At 36.6% G+C, this 20,643-nt stretch overlaps 1 protein-coding gene across 4 annotated transcripts in view; it reads left to right on the top strand.

Moving 5' to 3' along the window:
- Positions 1-5,403: 5,403 nt before the first annotated feature.
- Positions 5,404-20,643, top strand: part of LOC139473586 (rho GTPase-activating protein 8-like) — a 44,648-nt gene continuing 29,408 nt past the window's right edge. Inside the window, exons 1-4 of one of the 4 annotated variants that reach the window (XM_071256242.1) lie at positions 5,404-6,080; positions 12,518-12,625; positions 14,704-14,730; positions 16,422-16,460. In XM_071256242.1, coding sequence (XP_071112343.1) covers positions 6,038-6,080; positions 12,518-12,625; positions 14,704-14,730; positions 16,422-16,460 — 217 coding nt within the window. In that variant the 5' untranslated portion in view covers positions 5,404-6,037. Of the gene's footprint in view, positions 6,081-12,517; positions 12,626-14,703; positions 14,731-16,412; positions 16,461-20,643 lie in introns of all 4 variants that reach the window. The other 3 variants (XM_071256241.1, XM_071256243.1, XM_071256244.1) reach the window with 3 other exon arrangements.

The raw sequence follows: 20,643 nt of genomic DNA, 5'->3' as shown, positions 1-20,643 counted from the left end.
CTCAACTCACCCACTCACACACTCACTCCAAAGCACAGATATGGCAGGGAATGTTTGGAAAGAAAAATGTCAAATCTTTGAATGTAAATGGTGCTGATGCATCATTATCTCCTGCAAAACACAAACATCCTCGATCGTTCAGGGTATTATAACATTTTTTCCAGTCTATAATGATAAATTACCCGTGAACATCCGGGTCTTCAGCAACCCATGCTTGTCCTTGAGGCGACTAACGGGATCGGGTCGTCACTCTCGTAGACTTGGTTGATGCATGTCATCGTATCCGTAATATTGCTGAGTGCGGTGTTAAACAAAAATCCCACAATAATCATAACTCCGCATAACGATTTGCTGTGCCTTATGGGCCCTACATACTATTAAAGTGATGCGTCAAAAGCGCACTGCAATGCGTCAACTCTCCCCGTTATTCCGTACCCACATCAAAGAAGCAAATCAACGAACTGATAAACACGGGCAAGAAAACCACGACCTTTCTCTTGACCCCGTTGAATATGTATAAGCGGCATTGTCACATATTTTTCTTGTCCGTTAGTTTAGTGCGGTAAATTGCCGAACTAACACAGCAACGGACATATGTGTGATTAAAATAATTATGGTTTAATGCTCAGTGCACATATTGTGATATCTTGTAGCTTAAAACTGGATGTGGATAAGCTGTGTCGATATTAAGTGGCATTAGCTATTGGTGTATGTTTATGTGTTGTAATTGTCAGTGGCAGCAAATGACTGAAAACCTCGTAAAATATCGGGTGCTGTTGTGGCCTATCTGCACCGGAAGTATGATTTAGAATTACCTGCCTTTGTTGTAAACAAACATCACAGATTTGATCATTCGTAAAGTTTGTTGTTCGCCGGAAGTGTGATTTAGAATTACCTGCCTTTGTTGTAAACAAACATCACAGATTTGATCGTTCGAAAAATTTGGTGAAGGCGAGCTGTACCAATATAAGAGTGACACGAGGGCTATTTGAGGCCTTCTACGACCTGACTTGCGTCTTATCTTCTTCCCAAGTGCGAACGGGATACCTGTCTGAAAACACCGACTTCCTGTCAGCTTCCAACAGTATGACGAATACAAGAAAGGAGCACGTGTCTGTCTGAAGACAGACGACAGTGACACAGTTTTGACATTCATGGTGCGCACACACGTTATAATGCCTGATACTCAATGATGATGTCATATATTTGACTCGTACAGTGCCTTTTGTGACAGTTAACCTCTTCATGTGTGTTTAATATAATTTGTTGATTAATCATTGATCTGTGTGGTCATTTACCGATTTCAAAATTTAGCTCTGTGGCTAACCTTTGGCTTTCAATTTGGATATAATCTCGTAACAGTATCCACGATGGAAATACTCGCGTAAGAGTAACTGACACGTGCATGCCTGCAATGAAGCGTGTCGAGGCTGTCACATGGTCACATCTGGCTCGTGCTTTGGGCACATATTCCAACCAACCAATCACTGAACTCGGCCAGAGCACGTGTTGTCCACACTAGTTTGCATCTCGAATCACAGTTTAAACATTTCTGTGTTTGCCAGTTGAATGCCTACTTCGGTGGAGAAGACGTTAAATGTTTCTACTGCTTGGACCGTTTAGTCTCTGGACAAATGAGACCCATGAATAATGGACCTGGCAGAATTAATAATCTAATTTCCTAATATTCACAAAAAGCCCAGTCTGATCAGTGATAAGATGTTCCAAAATAACTAATCCAGTCTGTTGCCTTAAAACATACAGATGAAAAACGCTGAATAATGAAAATAGAATGAATTTGATTCTCACATTGGAACATGTGTAAAATATGTGCTATGAGGCATATTTATATTAGCATATAACAACGCATACATGTATATTTCATATCATTATTTAATTGTTTCAGCATTAAATCTTTTAAATTATCTTAACTTTTAAAATCGCTTTACTATGATTAGCAAGTCAACCAAGTTTTAGTAAATGTCCAACAGCATTCAAGGAATGCCAGCGGAGTCTTCGAATTCTGGCCCTGGGCAAACTGATCCTTCAAACTAAGCAGGCGATTCTCAATCTCTATGCAGACTCGTTTTCTGTTGCTTGGGGTTACTTCAAAGTTCACTTGGATTATCTTGGCTCTGTCTGCTGACTCAGTCTAGGTATTGACCGCGATGAACCGGTAGATGTAAGGGTGGTAGTGGGGACGTGTTCTGTTGAGACGGCTGTAGAAGCCTTCTAAGTTTTTATTTGTTCTTGGTCTGATGTAGCATTGTGGTCCAGAGGGTAAGGAGGGGAGACATGCATCGCAATCTACCCAGTTTACTGTCATGTAGTCTTTGAAAGATTCTGCTTTCTCGACATCGGGTGTTCTATTCCTTGCTTCCAACCATATCTCCTGGACAGCTTCTTGGGGGGAGGGAGGGCAGGACCAGCAGCTCTACTCACCCATTGTTATACATCTAGCTTCTCCATATACAGCAGACCCGTGAAGATTCCGGGGAAGAATAGGTCTTCAGCAACCCATGCTTGCCGTAAAAGGCGACTATGCCTGTCGTAAAAGGCGACTAACGGGATCGGGTGGTCAGGCTCGCTGACTTGGTTGATGCATGTCATCGATCCCAATTGCGTGGATCGATGCTCATGATATCAATCACTGGACTGTCTGGTCCAGACTCGATTATTTACAGGCCGCCATCATATATCTGGGATATTGCCGAGTGCGGCGTTAAACAACAAACCAACCAACCATATACAGCACGGCTTCACTCAGCTCCTGGGTCAGGCTAGATAGCTTGACAATAGTGGATGTGGCAACCTTTCATTTCTGCATTCAGGAAGGTATTTCAGCAGCATATGTTGCTGCTAGTTCTAAGTCTATCTGTACGGTGGGGACGATACACGGCTACAGGGCGGTTGATTCTGTGTTGGGCCTCTGTCTTGAGCCGTCCGAACTGTCTGATGTATGTGGTCATCTGGCGGCCTGGCAAGAGTACATACACTAGAGGATAAGTTGTAGATACGGTTCTAGCATGAATACTGTAGACCTGCTTCCGTATGGTGTGGAATGAGCTGAAGGTGCCGTCCTTGTAAATGGTGGCAGATGACTAAAGTGATTGAAGTTTTTCATAAGTTGAGATCGGGATCTTTTCGCCGTCGTTGAACGAGGTACGTTTGACCGTCTGCTGTCTCAAGCTGAACGTCTGCTCCAGTTTGAGGATGTACAGGAATCACCCTCCTCCTGTGTCGGCAGAGGGCGCTACACAGCGAAGGAAAGAAGGGAAGACGTGGACACCTGCTGAGTCTAGGCTGGCGTCTTCATCAGTGAACATGGCGTACATCTGTGTTGTCTTTTCTTCTTGGGCCATCATCTATATGAGTCCTTTTTTTTATCTTCTGATGGACGATTGTTTTCAGTCGCATTTCTCAATACATTGCTTACAGAGATTTCACACAAAGCCAGTGGATGCCTGTCCGTCTTTCAACATGCTAGGTGTGGGGGTGGCCATCAACTAGCATTTGTGGTTTTCCTTTCTGCGACGCCACAAAGTCAATATTCCTCAAACCATCAATGGTGATAATTTTGTCTTTACTCATGCCAAATATTTACATCATAGCTACTTTGATCTCTTTTTAATTTGTTTTACTTACTTCTAATTGATTAACTCGCCCAATTCAACCTCTTATATCAAATATATATGTATTCTTTTTATACACTCTGAACAATGTAATATCAGTAAGTTTATGTTACTATATGAATATACTTGTTTGAACAAACTTCTAGTTAGCATGAGGGCATCTTTCTCAACTTAATCGCTTTCAATTTCTGCAATCTTGGACGAGTGATACGAAAAATTCATCTGAGGTATACATATAACACAAAGGACGCTCCCTCTTTCGAAAACTACTTACTTCTTCCAGATTATATCTGAAAAAGACTATGCCTTTATTTTAGAACAAGTAATGATGTATATTTAAATTGTATTTTTGTACCCCGTCATGTACAGTTGGCTTCTTTCTGTTATCAATCAACTATTAGCTTATTTCTGTTACTATTTTAGTCAACCCTTATCCTTTGTTGTTGTTGTTGTTGTTGTTGTTGTTGTTAATTCCTTTCATTCATACCCTCATATTGATTTTGTTTATCCTTATTTGATGTATATAACCCCATACTGAGCTGTCTTTTCATTCTTGCTTGACGGTATAAGGATCTATACCGAAACGTCGCATCATTATAGAACAAAGAAGTTGTGAACTATTAAGTATCTTGTCGTTACTGTTTCAAGTAAAGCTAGATTTCCCATAGAAACTGGAAGACGGCTGAACCTGGGAGTGTGTACTTTATGTGATTTACAATTAACTGGAGATGAATTTCATTATTATTTTTTAAATCCCCACACTTGATTTACGGTCTTAAATCATTCTTAAAAGACAACAACTGAATATGGCCTAACCTTAAGAAAAGCGTCAATTATTCTTAAACAACAAAACCCCCACCATTAAAAAAGTATCTCAGCTCTTACACGTGAAGATCCGGACTAGAAATGTCTTCAGCAACCCATGCTTGTCGTAAAAGGCGAATGACTATGCTTGTCGTAAGATGCAACTAACGGGATCGGGTGGCCAGGTTCGCTGACTTGTTTGATGCATGTCATCGTATCCCAATTGCATGGATCGATTTTCATGTTATCAATCACTGGATTGTCTGGTCCAGACTCGCTTATTTACAGACCACCGTCAAATGGCTGGAATATTGCTGAGTGCGGCGTTAAACAACAAACAAACTAAAACACGTTATTTTCAAATAATACATTGCCATCTTGCTTTATATGTTGTATATTACAATATTTTATTTGTACTCATGTACCATCGATGTAGGTTTATTATTTGAGTATTAAACTTGATTGATTGTTAGAAGTCAGGTACTGCATCAATTGCCGGTAATCCCCGTCACGTTGCGTCCATATGTACCCAATACCCTTGGCTCGTTAATACGTGCTAATTGAAATCAGTTTTGGATGCTTATCCGCTTATGTTAATTACCGGTGTTCTTTTCATGCACCAATTAGAAGGTGATTGTTTTCGCTTTTTAATTCGCATTTGATGTATTAAAATGATGACAATGGTTTCACTTTTCCGTTAAAATGGAAACAATCTGTAATAATGTTAAAAGGATGAATGTAGTGTACCTTGGTCTACAAGGTGGGAAGAAACTTAATGAGACCATAATAAATGTCCCCACGGCCCTAATCACATGTACTAATAACCAGATCTTGATAGAATCGCGTGAATTCAACATAATCAGTTTATTTACGTAGTTGCTGGGGCAACTATATGTCGTCCTGTGAATTCTTTAGCGGTATGCCTGGTTTAATCATGGAGTAGCCTCCCTTACAGATGTGACGTAAACTAACATAGGAGCAGTCAGTCAAGTGCAGTTTGTTTGTTTGTTGCCGTTTTAGAGTTCCATTTCAAATATATTTTCCGCTTTGTGTGGTTGGATATTACCATCATATCTTCTATATTCAAAGGATTTCAAGATTGTGGCCAATGTTTCAACTGGATTGTAATGAACATTCAACACAAGGTGGCTTCCGGGGGCAGACGACACGATGAGAGCTCGGTTTTGATTTTTCTCAGCTGTCAGCCACAATGAAGACAGGAGTTTAACTGTTAGTCACTGCAACCTATCATTTGAATACCTTCGCAGACAACGATTAGGCTTTTCCACCGTTTCCACAAAGCCTTCCTAGACTTCTCACATCCGTATTGTATTTGTAAACACTCAGGTTTGAAGTCATTCGATCAGACATTCTCACGTTCACCGTTGATTCAGAGCTTCCTATTATTGTTCCTCGTCGTATCTGGACGACGTACCGACTGCATGATTTTATCGTATACGTCATCAACATCTGGATTTTACTACATGGTATGTCAAAAACAACATTGAAAACAATACTGACTGGAGAAAATCAAGTGGCAATCAGCATGAAGTAAATGTTGCCGAGTGATTAAGACAGAAGAGGATATACATTTTTACATCATGTCACACAATTTAGAGGATTTTGGAGAAGAGACCAGAGGTGGTAAGCATCTGTTGCAAGTATTCACTGTAAACAAATTACTTTGATTGAATGGATCAGTAAATTGTGCTATTCAGCTGCATATATAGTACGATATAGTGGGACGAGGCATCGGTGGATTGCGATTATGTACTTCTTGATACAAGTTACAAGTATCAATAACAGTTGCACACTATGTTAAAAGTATCGTTTCTTACATTAAATGGTTGCTTTCGTAACAGTTACACCAAACACTAAGTAGTAGGGAAAATTAGTGGTGAAAACATAAATATTTTGATCCATTGCACCATATGTGACACTGCTAACTGTAAATTGTCAGGGTGACAGGTATTTGGCCCTCCTGTCTGTGAAAAAGATGGCTCACACTCCACAGATAAGAGTACATTCAAGTATCGTGATATGTATCGGATGGTGAGCAAGGTATTGTGATATGTATCAGATCATACAGTTCTTGAATCATCCGACCTCAAGCAGTTAGTGACCCGTGAAGATTCGGGGTAGAATAGGTCTTCAGCAACCCATGCTTGCCGTAAAGGGTGACTATGCTTGTCGTAAAAGGCGACTAACTGGATCGGGTGGTCAGGCTCGCTGACTTGGTTGATGGATGTCATCGATCCCAATTGCGTGGATCGATGCTCATGATATCAATCACTGGATTATCTGGTCCAGACTCGATTATTTACAGACCGCCGTCATATAGCTGGAATATTGCTGAGTGCGGCGTTAAACAACAAACCAACCAACCAACCAAATCAAGCAGTTTGTGGTATTATGTGGGCAGTCATTAGTTGAGCTTGCTAGACCAAACAGAATTTTATTTGGCTCGGGCTTCGGACTAGTGGCAAAAGTTGTAGACTGAGTTTTGTGTAAATGTGTGAAAAGGTGAATAATGTTCACACGGATCGTTCATTGATATGTATATATCTTTGTCTTCACTTGTAACCAGTGTGACTGGCAAACAATCAAAACAAACTGTCTGCAACTTTATCAAGCAGTCCAAAGCCTAAGTCTAGAGAAATTGTGTTTGGTCTCTTACATCAAGCATAACCTATAAAATAACACTGAAATTACTGAAAGTGAAGCTAAGACCCAATTTGGGGCTAGAAGACTCCAATATTTTGGAAACTAACTGCATGAATAGTGAATAGACCATATATTCCAAGCTGTTACAAGTGTTTAATGATTTTTTTCTGTTTTTTACTGAACATTGTCATTGGGGTCTGAAGTGAGTCTGATTTGCAGAAGATAACTGTGTGACTATGACATATCCTTCTCTTGTGACCTTTGACCATTGAGGTCAGATGTCATCATGGTCTGGAGCATTCAGTCTCGGAAGTATGACGCTTGTAAGAAATGATGTAACACTCAATACATACAATGGGAACTCCTCCTTCATATCCATGCAATATATTTGAAGCTGACAGTATGAAATAACAATAGCTTGTGGCCACGACCCATAAATATTATGGTGCAACAGTATCAGACTGAGACCTACAGCATAAATATAGCATCGGTTTATCACATTAACTTTTACTGAACATGAAGGAAATAGTATTCTTTATGAAATGTAATTATGTAAACAAATAAACACAGTGATCAATGCCATTAGAAAAGGAGCATGTTATTGTTAGGATTTGTAGCAGTGTTAGAACTGCAGAGCTGTCCTAGAGCCTTTAACATGTTTAAAGATCGAGACTGTTGTAATGAATCTAAGTGATTGTACAAAATTTTGACATACAATTTACATGATTTGTGGGACCTTGTTATCAACATGGTTTTGTAAAATTAATATGAAAGTTCACCAAGAACACAGGCCATTAAAACCACACTGGTCATTCGCCAAAACAAAGATGGTCAATAATCTTGAAATTATGAAATTTTGACAATCTAGATGGGCCATCTCCTTTATGTTTCAGAAAGCTTTTTATAATATTAACTGGTCACTTTCCAAAGGGCCAACAGTTAAATCAACCCATGCACAATAATCATTGTGACAAGAAATATAAATTTCCTGTAATTAATGTAATTATTAAATCTTACAGTACAGTAAACTACACAGTTTCATAACGTAACAGGACCCTCATGTTTCCTGTAAGGACCCTTGAAATGAGCAAATGGGGTCCTCTGGATCCTTTGTTTTGAGGGTCAAGGTAAAACCCAGAGACTGTATTTTATTGTTCTGGCCAACGGAACATTGTTAAATTTTTATTTATCACGTGTGTGGAGATGATTTGTAAAAGAATATATTTTTTGTGTGTAACTTTGAGAAAGGGTACCTTAGGTCCAGAAATGTTTTCATTGTATATTATATAATTATCATGGTACCAAGATGGGTGGATGTTCTGATGAAATGTTAAGCCCCTGTAAATTGAGACAGTAGCTGGTATACTTTGACACCTATGAGATACTTGAAAGTTAGTGTAACCTGATTAGTTTTTATATTAGTGATGGACTGATGTTCCAAGATGGGTCAACATGCTGATGATTTGTTGAGCCCTTGTAATTGAGATAGTATCTGGTATACTTTGACACCTTTAGCTGTTTAGCATACTTAAAAGTCAGTGTAACCTGATTAGTTGTATGTGTACTTTGAAATAGTGTGTTGCCCTAAGTGTATCAGGCAAACTTTCTTTGTTGTTTAATGTTGCACTCAGCAATATTCCAGCTGTGTCATGACAGTCTGAAAATGAATTGAGTCTGGACCAGACAATCCAGTGATTGACATCATGAGCATTGATGTACAAAATTGGAATACAATGACATGCATCAATGGAGTCAGCGTGCTTGACCACCTGATCTTCTTTGTTCCTTTAACAAGAATGGGTTGCTGAAGACCAATTCTAACCTGGATCTTCACAGGGCTTACCAAAACAGTATGACATGTGCTGCACATGTATGAATTAGGCTATATTAACATGATTAATAATACCGTAATCGACGTAATAAGCGCCCCACTCTAATAAGCGCCCACTGTCATATTTGCTAATATATTGGCTAGTGAACAATCCCTGGTAAATTAGCACCCTTGCATTTGATCAATGTACCCAAGACATTTATTCGTGGATATTAAATTCTGGAAAAATATATCTGTCAGGCATATTACGCACAGACTTTTCTTTTGTGTCATTTCAGGCTGTCAGCATAAACCACAAAATTTACGATCTTTCTACTCTTTCTCGAAAATTATATTCTAAGAAGAGCTCCCTATTTTTAATTTTGAGTGCGCCCTGGGCGCTTATTACGTCGAATACGGTAATCTAGTGCCAGACATTTTCCACCTTGACAATAGTGATTGTGTTCATTTCATATGAGGTATAAGGTAATTCCATGCATCAGGCATTCTTTCATGAAACTATGTATTGATTAAAAACAAATTCATTGTGTATTAATCATGTTGATAAGGATATTTTTGTATATCATTATATTCTCATACCACTGAAAAGGGGAACTATTGAGTTCCTAAGCTTGTGAAGTTGTATTTGTGTTATCTAAGGACCTCCTTAATCTTAATCTACCAGTAAACATTGGTATTATCATGATTATAAAACATCTCCCTGATTTTCATACCATTTGTATTTGTTGTAACTTGTACACATTGCTTAATATTTCACAAAAAACTAAAGTGTAAACAACAAAAGTGGATATAGAAGTAATCAGAATATATAATTTGTAATTATTAATAATAACCTGATGCTACCCAGGTATCAAGTCATGTTTTAATTCTGTATTATTTTTCTAATGAATATTTTCAAAGTTTTTAACTACGGGCCAACTTTTTACAGTACCGCCTATCAAGAAACAAAATGCTAAATCTTATAAAACTAATCAGTGTTTGATATCAAAGGGGGTCCTTGGGTCCTTTAGGTTTGCTGCTATAGTAATTAATCCAGAAACCCCCTAAATCTTCAATATTACTGGCATTAACATTCAGGTTATGACAATGTCTCCTATATTTCCATGCTTAACACTGCTAATGCATAATACTGTGTGGATGAGCCTGAGCATTTCCTGCCTAAACTGTGCAAATTAGATTAATTAGCGCAATATGGATTGTACAGTGACTGAAGTATTGATACATTAATCTATGCAGGAGGCGGGTGTATCATGACACTCTTATTGGAAGGGCACAGGTGGTCCAGGGTATATGTTAATAGTAACAGGGATGCACTTAATTGGAAACCATTGATAAGACTAACATATATATAAAGACATCCCCCCTGAAGAATCCAAAATTCTACTAGCCCCTGGGGTACCTATGATATTATCTCCAAACCTGTACAGGCTAGCTGAAGAGTGCCCATTGACATCCCACCTTCCCTGTAGTAAAGAAATATTAATGTGGATATTCAAGGATGCCACAGTGCCTGCTGAATTTGCATACTGATCATGCTGATAGGATGTGGAGTGATGACCTGCTGGGGGGAGAGCAAATCCCCACAGTGATGAGACTTATTGACAATATTGTGCAACATCATGTAGCCATGGCAGTGGGGATGTAATCAGAATCTATCTATCAACCACTGATTTGTCAGCAGCTCCAGGCCAGATTACACTGCTGTAGTAAAGCCAGTATTCAAAATTATGGAGTCCTTAGGATCTGAGGTCATCTGTTGTAATATTTGACTCTTGGGATCCCTGATATAGGTTAAAGTTTAATCAACTGCCTCATTCATTTACAGATTTCCAAATTCACTGCTACGCCATACCTGCATCAATGTTTAATGATTTGGAGAAATATGTTTTATCAGGTCAAACAAAGTATTTTGCATGACAGTTGCAAAGGATTAGCATGATAAGGTATAAAAATTAAAATGAAATAAAATGACAGTATGGTGTTCATGTCATCTGTACATCACTTGTATATCTAATTAGAACAGCAGTAAACCCCTGTTCAGAAAACTCAAGTAATAGTAGCAGAAACTGCTATGGATTGCAAAAATTGCTGAGTTTGCATTTCCACACTAGTCTTTGACGTTCCCATGTATATTAAGAGTAAATATATAATGGTACTTCCAGACATTTTGTGGAACTGAGGAACATTGTCATGGACCATCGTAGGTAATTTATTTGAAGAATTTTGCATCTGCAATGATACGATCAGTGTGTTTTAGTTCTCTCATGTTAATGACCCAACTTTAGGTCCTGCATGACCAGACTGCAAAATTACTCTGAAGGAATGAATGTTTCTAGTTCTGTTTTGATGTTTTGTGTGACCATTATATTCAGATAATTGACATGATTAATGTTTTTGTACAGAACTGCAGAAAGTCTATGCTCCAAAATATATTTATTCTGTCAGTACTGCTTCAGTGAAATAACTTTAGTCTCCAAACATTCCAGTAACATCTGTCAGTTAGGTGAATGTTCTAAATATAACCCTGTATTATATTTATCAGTAACAGATGGGTGGTTGTTCTTGTGTGGCTATTTGTTTCATTTTGGTTTCTTCAACATTGTCAAGCAGATGTTTACTTTGCATTTATAAGAATTTTTTGCAGGATTACTGCATTGTCGTTATTCAAGACCTAAGAAAATATCAACAAGATCATTTGATTATTTGGATACAAATTAAAAATTATTTAAGCCCTACAGCTTATGCCTCACACACAGTCACAGCTTGCATGTTAAAGCAGCCTTAGAATTTTTATTTTTTTTAAGATTTGACGAGTCCAGAGTACTGATAGTAAACCTTCATTCACTAGTTATCAGAGACAAAAGTGTTAACTATTTGTGCATTTCTTGTCAGTTATCTTCATGTCCAGTTTGTAGCAAAATTGATGCATTGGGAATTATTATGAGTCCTCAAATTCTTCTTGTCAATGACTACCATCATTGGATTGTTACTTGTCTTCAGCACAGTTTAGTAGTCTCAGGCCAGAAGACTAGCGTAAATTTTGAAGGCTGAAAGAATCATAATCCTGTCTGGCTTGTAGAATTTGGGGCTTTTTAGGCTGTGTCCTTATATGTTATCTGAATATCAGGGCTAGAATGCATCTGCACTTTAAAACCCAAGTCAGTGTTCCTCAAGAATGATTTGACAACCAAATATTTTCTCATATTCGACTACAGTCTAACATGTTCTGTCAACTCTGAGTGACACTAAATAATTATTGATAACATATCTTTTCAGGTACTTGCATTATGCAAGTACCTGAAATGTTACTAAGTGTTAATTGTGTAAATGGTTTCGTTCGATTAAGGATGTACACTGACAATGAAATCTTTGCTTGATCATTGATTCTTAACCATTTTTATCGCTTTGACACCAGGCCTATTGTGGACAGGCAGCCTGATAAATTTGAGATGGTTCAGTTTTTATATTATTTGAAGAAAAAACCCTCTAATGTCTTGATATTAGTAGTTTTTAACACTGTATGCAACCAGATCTATCTTTTATAGTTTTTCTGATGTGTGATGTTTTCTGTGTTCTCCCTCCACAGCATTCGGTGATGATGCGGCTGGCGTTGATCCCGAGTTGTTCATGAACACAGATGAACCCGAGTTGGAGTTTGATGTCGATGGCACAGAGCTGTCCTCTACAAAAGAAGGTGAAACTGTTGCTCAATCATCAATGCCTGTTTTGTTCAAATAACCCCTCTGTTCACAGTGATGGTTTTATGTTCAGTAAGATTACAAACGATAGAGTTGCAGCTGCAGGATATGTTTGAACATGTGACCTAAGTCTAATTACAAACCAGAATTTCTACTGGGAAACAGATAACTGTGTGGCCATGCTTATGTTCAACATGTTCTGACCCTGAGTTTGGCTGAGAGTACTGTACAAAAGCTAGGTCATGGTCAGTTCTAGTTGTGTTTGTATTGTGGTTTTGTTTGAAGCTCTTTTTGAATGGAATCAGGTATATTGGCAATTTTTTCTTGGTGTTTTGAATTTGGAAATGTTGATGCACGAAATGATCCATTTTGCAGTCTCTTTCCTCAGACCACAGGATACATCAATAATGGTTTATTAGTTCATTTTCAGAAAAGGAGAATGTTAAGGAATAAATCAGCTCAAGACTGAAAACATTTTTATTATCATATGGAATATTTTAGAAATGTAGAAATGTGTGCAAATTAATGTGTAAATGGTTTCTCTCAACTAGTCAAGCTAATGTGGTAAGAGGATATAGAAATGGGAAAATATATAGCAACATGCATGACACAACGAGCATGTGTTTGTGTCCTACATAAGTACCAAGCAAACTTTGTATAGCCGAAATTGATCACATAATTTCAAGGATTAACATAACTGACATAATTAAGGCTCTGCAAGTGACCTCATAAGGTTAATCATGTCAGACATGTTAATCACAGGATGATGTAAGTGGAAGTGATGTAAGTTTGTCAGTGGTTGTGTAACAAACATTGGTGCTGTAGAAGTGTAATACATTTGTAAGTGATTTGAGTGACAGGAGTTGATTGCAAAGGGACAGATCACTGACTCAGTGATTGACACAAAGTCTATATGTTTAGTCATTCCTTGAAATAAGAATGTTGATGACACGTAGATGTGAAGCATCATATATAAAGCTTGTGTATGTGTATTATGATAAGATTCACTGCTAATTAAATACTAATAGGTCCAAGGTAATGATAAGTAGGATTAATAGGGTTGTTAGGTGTGGTATTTTAGAATAAACTACAACAATAATAGACTTTTTGTATCTTTATGAATGTATGGACTATAATTTTCTTTTCTCAGACTTCAGACTAGTGGATAAAGTCGCAGACTGTACATGTGACCATTTTCTGAAAGATCTGCAAAAAAATGTACATTTTTTTTATGTTTGGAAGTAAGCATGAAAGTCAAAGGTCCTTCCCACATATCTATTAAATGTTAAACATTAAAGATTTAAGTTTTCCAAGTTTGAAATACTATAGCAGGAAACTTCAAGAACACCAGAATCTTTATTTTAACTTACAGGTGTGGGTAGGACTCCTTAAACATCATGCTTAATTTCAGACAATGTACTCCAATATAGAATGATTAGTGTGTCTATTACTAAGATAAGTAACCACTGTTTCCATGGCCTATGGTATTATGATTTATAGTATACTGCAGAGACACACAGGTCAGATATGCACACCTGCTGCTATGCAAAGGAATATGTTCATTGTATGAATGATTTATTTTTGGAACTCAGTCAAGATTATGCTTTGTTTCATTAACAGACAAATTAATTATTCATAGACACAAGTATGTATTCAGAGAATGAAATTAAACTGGATGTGGAGAACATGAAATTGGTGACTGAAAAAATACTTACTTGAACTTGAACATAGGTCTCAAAGAGATGCGAAGTATTAATAATAATTATCAATGTTTGTAGTTTGTGAAGGCATGATTTAACAAAGATTTTCTGATGTGTTTATAAATCTGTTGAATTTACTATTTTGTTTATATTTTTACATAATGATGATTATTCAGTTACATCCTTTGCACAATAATCTGTTTCTTTCCAGCATGTCTAGCCAAAGAGAAGATTATTGTGCCATTATACCTCAAAATGCTGACATTTCAAGAATGTCTGACTATGTTTAATTGTCCTTGTGGGATTGATTGTGTTTGTCATGTTTTAGTTTGTTGCATGAAGTGAATTTGTTTTTTCATCTTTTGTCAAAACAGCTGAGCTCGATGCAGAGTTAGATGAAGGTAATTTGCATGAGATGTTGTACTCTCGGTATCAGATATTCTCATTTCTCATGTAGCTTCTGACTAATTGCCACTTTTGTTAAGGGCATGCTTTAGTTTGATTTCTTGGCAATGGCTGTCTATTTGTCTCTATTATTTGATTAAACTGCTGTTTTATTTGGGGCTATGTTGCATATGGATGGATATGTTGATATATTGCTGCATGTGCTAAAGATATTTTCACATTTGTAATGTACAACTATATACATGTCTATTGCACTATAGTGAGTGACAGGTTGTCATGTAGACGTGGTAGCTAGCATCTAGGCATCTATTGCACATCTGGTTTAAATGACTGGAACAATCAACTAGGAATGAAAGCACTAACCAATATCTGTGCCTTTACAGCTAGAACTGATGTATGGGATGATACCGGAATTATAATCAATTTAAACAACGGCATTTCAATCCTGTGATATGACTAACATCTGGAGATTGTATAAATGGTTTTGAGAATCTCTCTAAAGTTAATGGTTTATTCATAAAGTAAAGGCTTTATTTATGATATCAGTTGTTGAAACAATACAAAACATGAAGATAACATGAAATGCAATGAAATACTCTATCGAATCAGGTATGCAATATATATTATTTACCATGTTTACTGCAATGATGATTTGGATCAGGATACCAAGTCTGTGTTGTTGCTAGCTCTTAAACCATGTGTACAAGGATGCTAGTAATGTGTCCATTCTATCATTGAGGTCTTTCCTCAAAAACAGTATTTTATTTGCAACATCAAATTTCTTTTTATCTAAATTTTAGTCAACAAGTTCTTCATGATTTTTTATTCCAAAATGAAAATGGTTCTTTTCCACCAATGAGCCTGATTTTTGGTGTAATTAGGAAAGTAATGTTACAGTTTAGTATTCTGTTAACCACAGATAGATGAGTTATTAAACCCCTCTGCCTGCTGTGTAAACATTAAAATATTCCTAGGAATATATTTACTAAGGTGTGACTCGGTAGGCCTTAGGCTTGTATGTTCATTGATATATTAATATAACTCAGTTACAAAAACAGTAATGGGTTTAATCATTAGAGCGTAAATTTCATCCATTTTTTAACTGAAGAGACTTTCTAATAGAATAATTTGAGGTTTTCTGTAGTAAATATAAAATGAAACAACTGACCTAAGATATTAATGTTAAGTACTTTTAACCAATGATTGTATGCTCAGAGATAGGTAAGTAGCACTAACAAAGGTGTACTGAATTGACTGTACTACTTGACATGTATCACTGTAGATATATCAGGTGTCCTCTCATAACTATCCATAACCTATAGTTTCACCTGTCACATTATATGATATTATAGATATGAATTTCATCTAGTAGAATGTTCTTGTCTCTAAAACTTTGAATTAAGATTATGTTTATCATATATTTAGATAATTCATGTTTTATTGGTATTTTCTGTTGAAATTTGACTATTAATCATTTGATTTGTATAAATATTTTATTTTGTTTTCACTCAAAAACAAACGCATGATTCTTATAACTTTATGACAAGATAAAATGAACACAGCTAACATGTTGATGATGCAATTTAGATGGTCTAGCTTGCTCTTGATGTTGTCAAGCTGTCTGTGACTAGACAAATGTGGACGTAACTTTAATACGTGCATGCGTTTTTGCTATGAGGTTTTCCAGAGAACGACATACATGTGCCTCAGCTAGACTGGAATATTGGTAAGATTGCCTGGACAAGCGTTGGTGTTGTTTTCTGCCATAATACTCTGTGCCAATAACATCAGCATTCTAACAACTGTCATACTGTATGCTCACGTTCACATTGTTCATGCCACTAAAACATGTCGACACACTTAACAGCATGGGACTTGTTGATGTTCTGATATGAAACAGTTTTGTTACTGACAATGATGAACTTACACTTACAATTCACTTTGTAAAGGCCATGTTTATTGTCACATGCAGGGTTTAATGCAATGTGTTGTTGCTGTCTATGTTTCGTTCACACACAACCATCATGGAGTATCAGGGAACACTGATGCAGTGACACAAGGCAATGTTGGGTTCAAAATACTGTACACTGTGACAATATTTTACATTTTCATATGTTATCATGGAAGTACTCAAAGAACAATATGGTAGAGAATACTTTAGCTTTGCTGGACACATGACCTTAGGACATTCAGATATTTCAATGACATAATGGTTTTGATAGGACATTATCTTTAAGACATTTACAGAATACCGAAAATTCTTCAGGACAGTTACGTTTGGAAAAGAAGTTTAAGTGAAGAAGAAAAAGAAATCCATTCCTACTATATAATAGAAAGTATTTGCTGTACTGTTGGGCTGGCTTTTATTTTCACACAATTCTTTAGGAACAGTATTCTTGGTATTAGAAATGATTCATCCGGGAAATAGATTTTCGGTATCCAATTTCTGGTTCTGTCAAACCTGTTGCAAAATAACAAACAGAAAGATTCATTCTGTCCTGGGCCCACTTGCACAAAGCGTTCTTAGCGCTAAGATGATCGTAACGCCCATACTTTAATCGTAGCACTAACATTGCTTTGTGCAAGACGGCCAAGCACAGTACTTATAATTCATCTCACTCTGTAGACATGGTAGAGTTTAGTTATTAACAGCTGGATTTTCTTGAGACTTGCAACACAAATCTGATCTTATGGTTATGTTAATTATAATTTATATATTCAAATATAATAGGCTACTTGAAATACAAGTACGTTCAAACATTGATAACCTTCACGGTGAAATGTATCATAACATTGTCAACACTGCAGGATGTATGTTCATATTTCAACTGATTCAGAGCTAGTGCAGGTACATGGCCTCTTGTATATGTCAGGATTAAGGGCCTTTGTCCCTTGAAAGTTGACTGCATGATCATGCATGCATCATTTACCACTTGCATAACATCACTCTGTTTCCTTTTCATTACCACATTTACATTTATAAAAATATTAATATATATATATTATATATTAATTAAATATGTTATACATTTGAATTACTTGTTTCACCAGTGGCAGTATAGTTGCTAGATTAGACACTGTTAAGACACTGACCTATATTAGTATGGCTATCTAATACTCAGCAATGCTTCAGTGTATTTTATTTCTTTTAGGTTATATCAACCTTGAGTTGTCAAATCCATTATTAGGCATTATTGATGTTATCATACCAAGGAAATATAAGAAATCTGTGAATTATTTGTATTAACATTGTAGCATGTGCAGTGAAATATATTTTCATAACAATGTTTAAATATTGCCAGTCATCAGGATCATGCAACAATTTCTGTGATGATCAGTATCACTAGTCCACAATATCAGTTAAATTTAGTTTACACAGTTGTTATACTTACATGATTTGATAGTCTTGTCAAAAAAACATCATGCATGTAGTAGTTCCAGGATAAAACTGATCGATGTGCTTTCATAAAAAATGAAAACTGTTAAAAAAGGCTGACTGTACATTTTTTATTGATAATGAATTTTATGAGTCCAACTCTGAACTACCTAGCGCTATATTAGAAGTTAGTAGGTTGTCTGATTTTGTTTGACATTTAATTTTAGATTTTCCTAAATTTGTATTTGCTTATCACCAAACTAAACGAAGGAAGGACAGCTGGATTGAAGCACTGCCAAAAGCAGTCTGTGCCACGCAATGACCTACGAGTCTACTAACATGTCTTTTGACATCATTTTGAATAGATATTAGTTAATATCTGGACTGCTAATAAGAATATGCTGATCAGACTGAAAGAAAGCTTTGGACTACTCACTAAAGTAGTACGCTGTAGCAGGGAGTCAGGATGTCATACACCTAACAGTGTTGATAAGTTTTTCTGTAATCACCTACTGATTCTCACCATAATCTGATAATGGATATTGCATTGCCAAAGAAAGTGGGGATTGCAGCGTTTTAATACCATCCACCAACTACTTGAGACAGACATGGTCTGACGCTTAATTAATGTTGCTCAGATAAATAAGACACAGACACTTATACACACTGATACAGTACAGTTCTGCACATGTAATATATTTATTTCTTCCTTTCTTTATGCACCTGGAATGTAACAAGTCATTACTAATAATTCATCCTCATTCTTTTAACCAAATGCAATATTCTGCAAGTAGCATGACTGGTTTCATTGTCAGACTGCCTCTGTTTGGCTTGTTCATACAATCAAGTGCCTGCATTATACAAAGCATAGATACTCTTAATCATCGTTTGTTAGTACTTTACTTTAAAATCAATACTTCAACAAGCATTTATGATTTGGTTCAAGTCTTGAAATGCATAGGAATATAGTTATGCGAATATGTTGTCTCAGAGACTGAGGTGAAATGGAAGTCTCATTACTTGTTATCATGGTTATACAAAAGTGAATGATAATTTTTGCAATAATGAATGAAACAGGTTTAAATCTCGGTCATTTACAGGCTGTTATGATATAGCTGGAATATTGCTGACATAAATTTTATTCATCCACCCATTCTTATGGCCATATATGATGCATTGTGTTTATGGTAAAGGCATCAAGCCTGATTTGTTGTTTTGGAAAGAAAATGAAGCAGAAATAGTGATCATAAACATTTTGTAGATATGAGTTAAATAGTAACATACTGTGAACATGGTGAGTTGCATAATACTTTTTTGTTTTACTGGATATCTTGGTTATGACAAAGGTGAAGTCGTTGTAGGTAATTAATGTACAAGTCAGCATCCATCCCTGAATCAATGTATGATATGCAACTGAGAAAGTGGCATTCAAGGAAATAATGGCAAACCTTTGAGATTATTGTCAGTGTTATATTATTGATGACAGGGACAGGGACAGACAGCTCATGTCGATCCAACCACAGTAACATAAACTGAAGATCTCTCCTGGACTAATATCACATGCCCGTCATCATGGTAACATTGCTTTATTGTTTTGTGTATGATGCACATTTTTCCAAAAAGGTTTTGTTTAAAAATGAAAAATGAATTTTCTAATTTAAAACAATTCTTCAGATGAAAACAACAGTAACTGTACACATAAGTAATTCAATTGGTACACTTAGAAATTTACTCTGAACAGGGAGTTCAGATGTTGGTTAGGATGCCTATGTTTCCAACCTGAGCTGTTGATAGCATATGTTCACACATTGAAGGTTTAGAAAGCATGACCTGTTCATTGACCTGACAAGATGTAAACAGCTGGGACATGGCCTCCAATCAGACTATTGTTCATAGCATGTACTGTAGCATAGGACCAGCAGAACATCTGTGTGTACTGGATTGTCTCAGGTTTGTACTTGTAGTGGCCCACAGATGTATAACTCTTAGTTCCTGGCACTCTCACTGAAAGAAATCAGCAACATTAAGTCACTCTGGGCACAAAGACACTGAGTGTACCAACCAGAACCCATCATTCGTTGTAGTTTGTTAGTATGTCAGATTATTGTTAACTGTGTTTAGTAGATCGGTAAAATTTCTCTTGGGATTCTGACAAGTGATTTAAGTGCCAGACTCATTAAAGGAATTCCTTGGGCCTAGGGACATGTAAGAGGTTTACATAGTTTGCAAACATTTGCTGTGGGTACACGGTTATCATTAGTTACTTTGGAATCTGAGTCATTTTCCCTATTGCCATAAACACCTATAGGATTCTTGAAGAATAAAATATACTGATTTGGGAATTGTATTACATGCTGTGTAGGGCAAGTAGAATGGGCGTTGGTTGGCCAATATTGCAAGGCATGGGTCTTTGTGGATAGCACAAGTTGGATGGGTCACCATATCAAAATAATAACTCTCAGATGCAGCCACACTGAAATCTGTTCATCTGTTACCTGGACAGAGGTTTTGATCATCACACTGTCAGCCACTA

This window comes from Haliotis cracherodii, unplaced genomic scaffold, assembly GCF_022045235.1.
Source record: "Haliotis cracherodii isolate W230 unplaced genomic scaffold, xgHalCrac1.p SCAF_3, whole genome shotgun sequence".
Lineage (NCBI taxonomy): Eukaryota > Metazoa > Mollusca > Gastropoda > Lepetellida > Haliotidae > Haliotis > Haliotis cracherodii.
The sequence above is the reverse complement of the archived record's forward strand: the minus strand, read 5'-3'. Positions and strand labels throughout refer to the sequence as shown.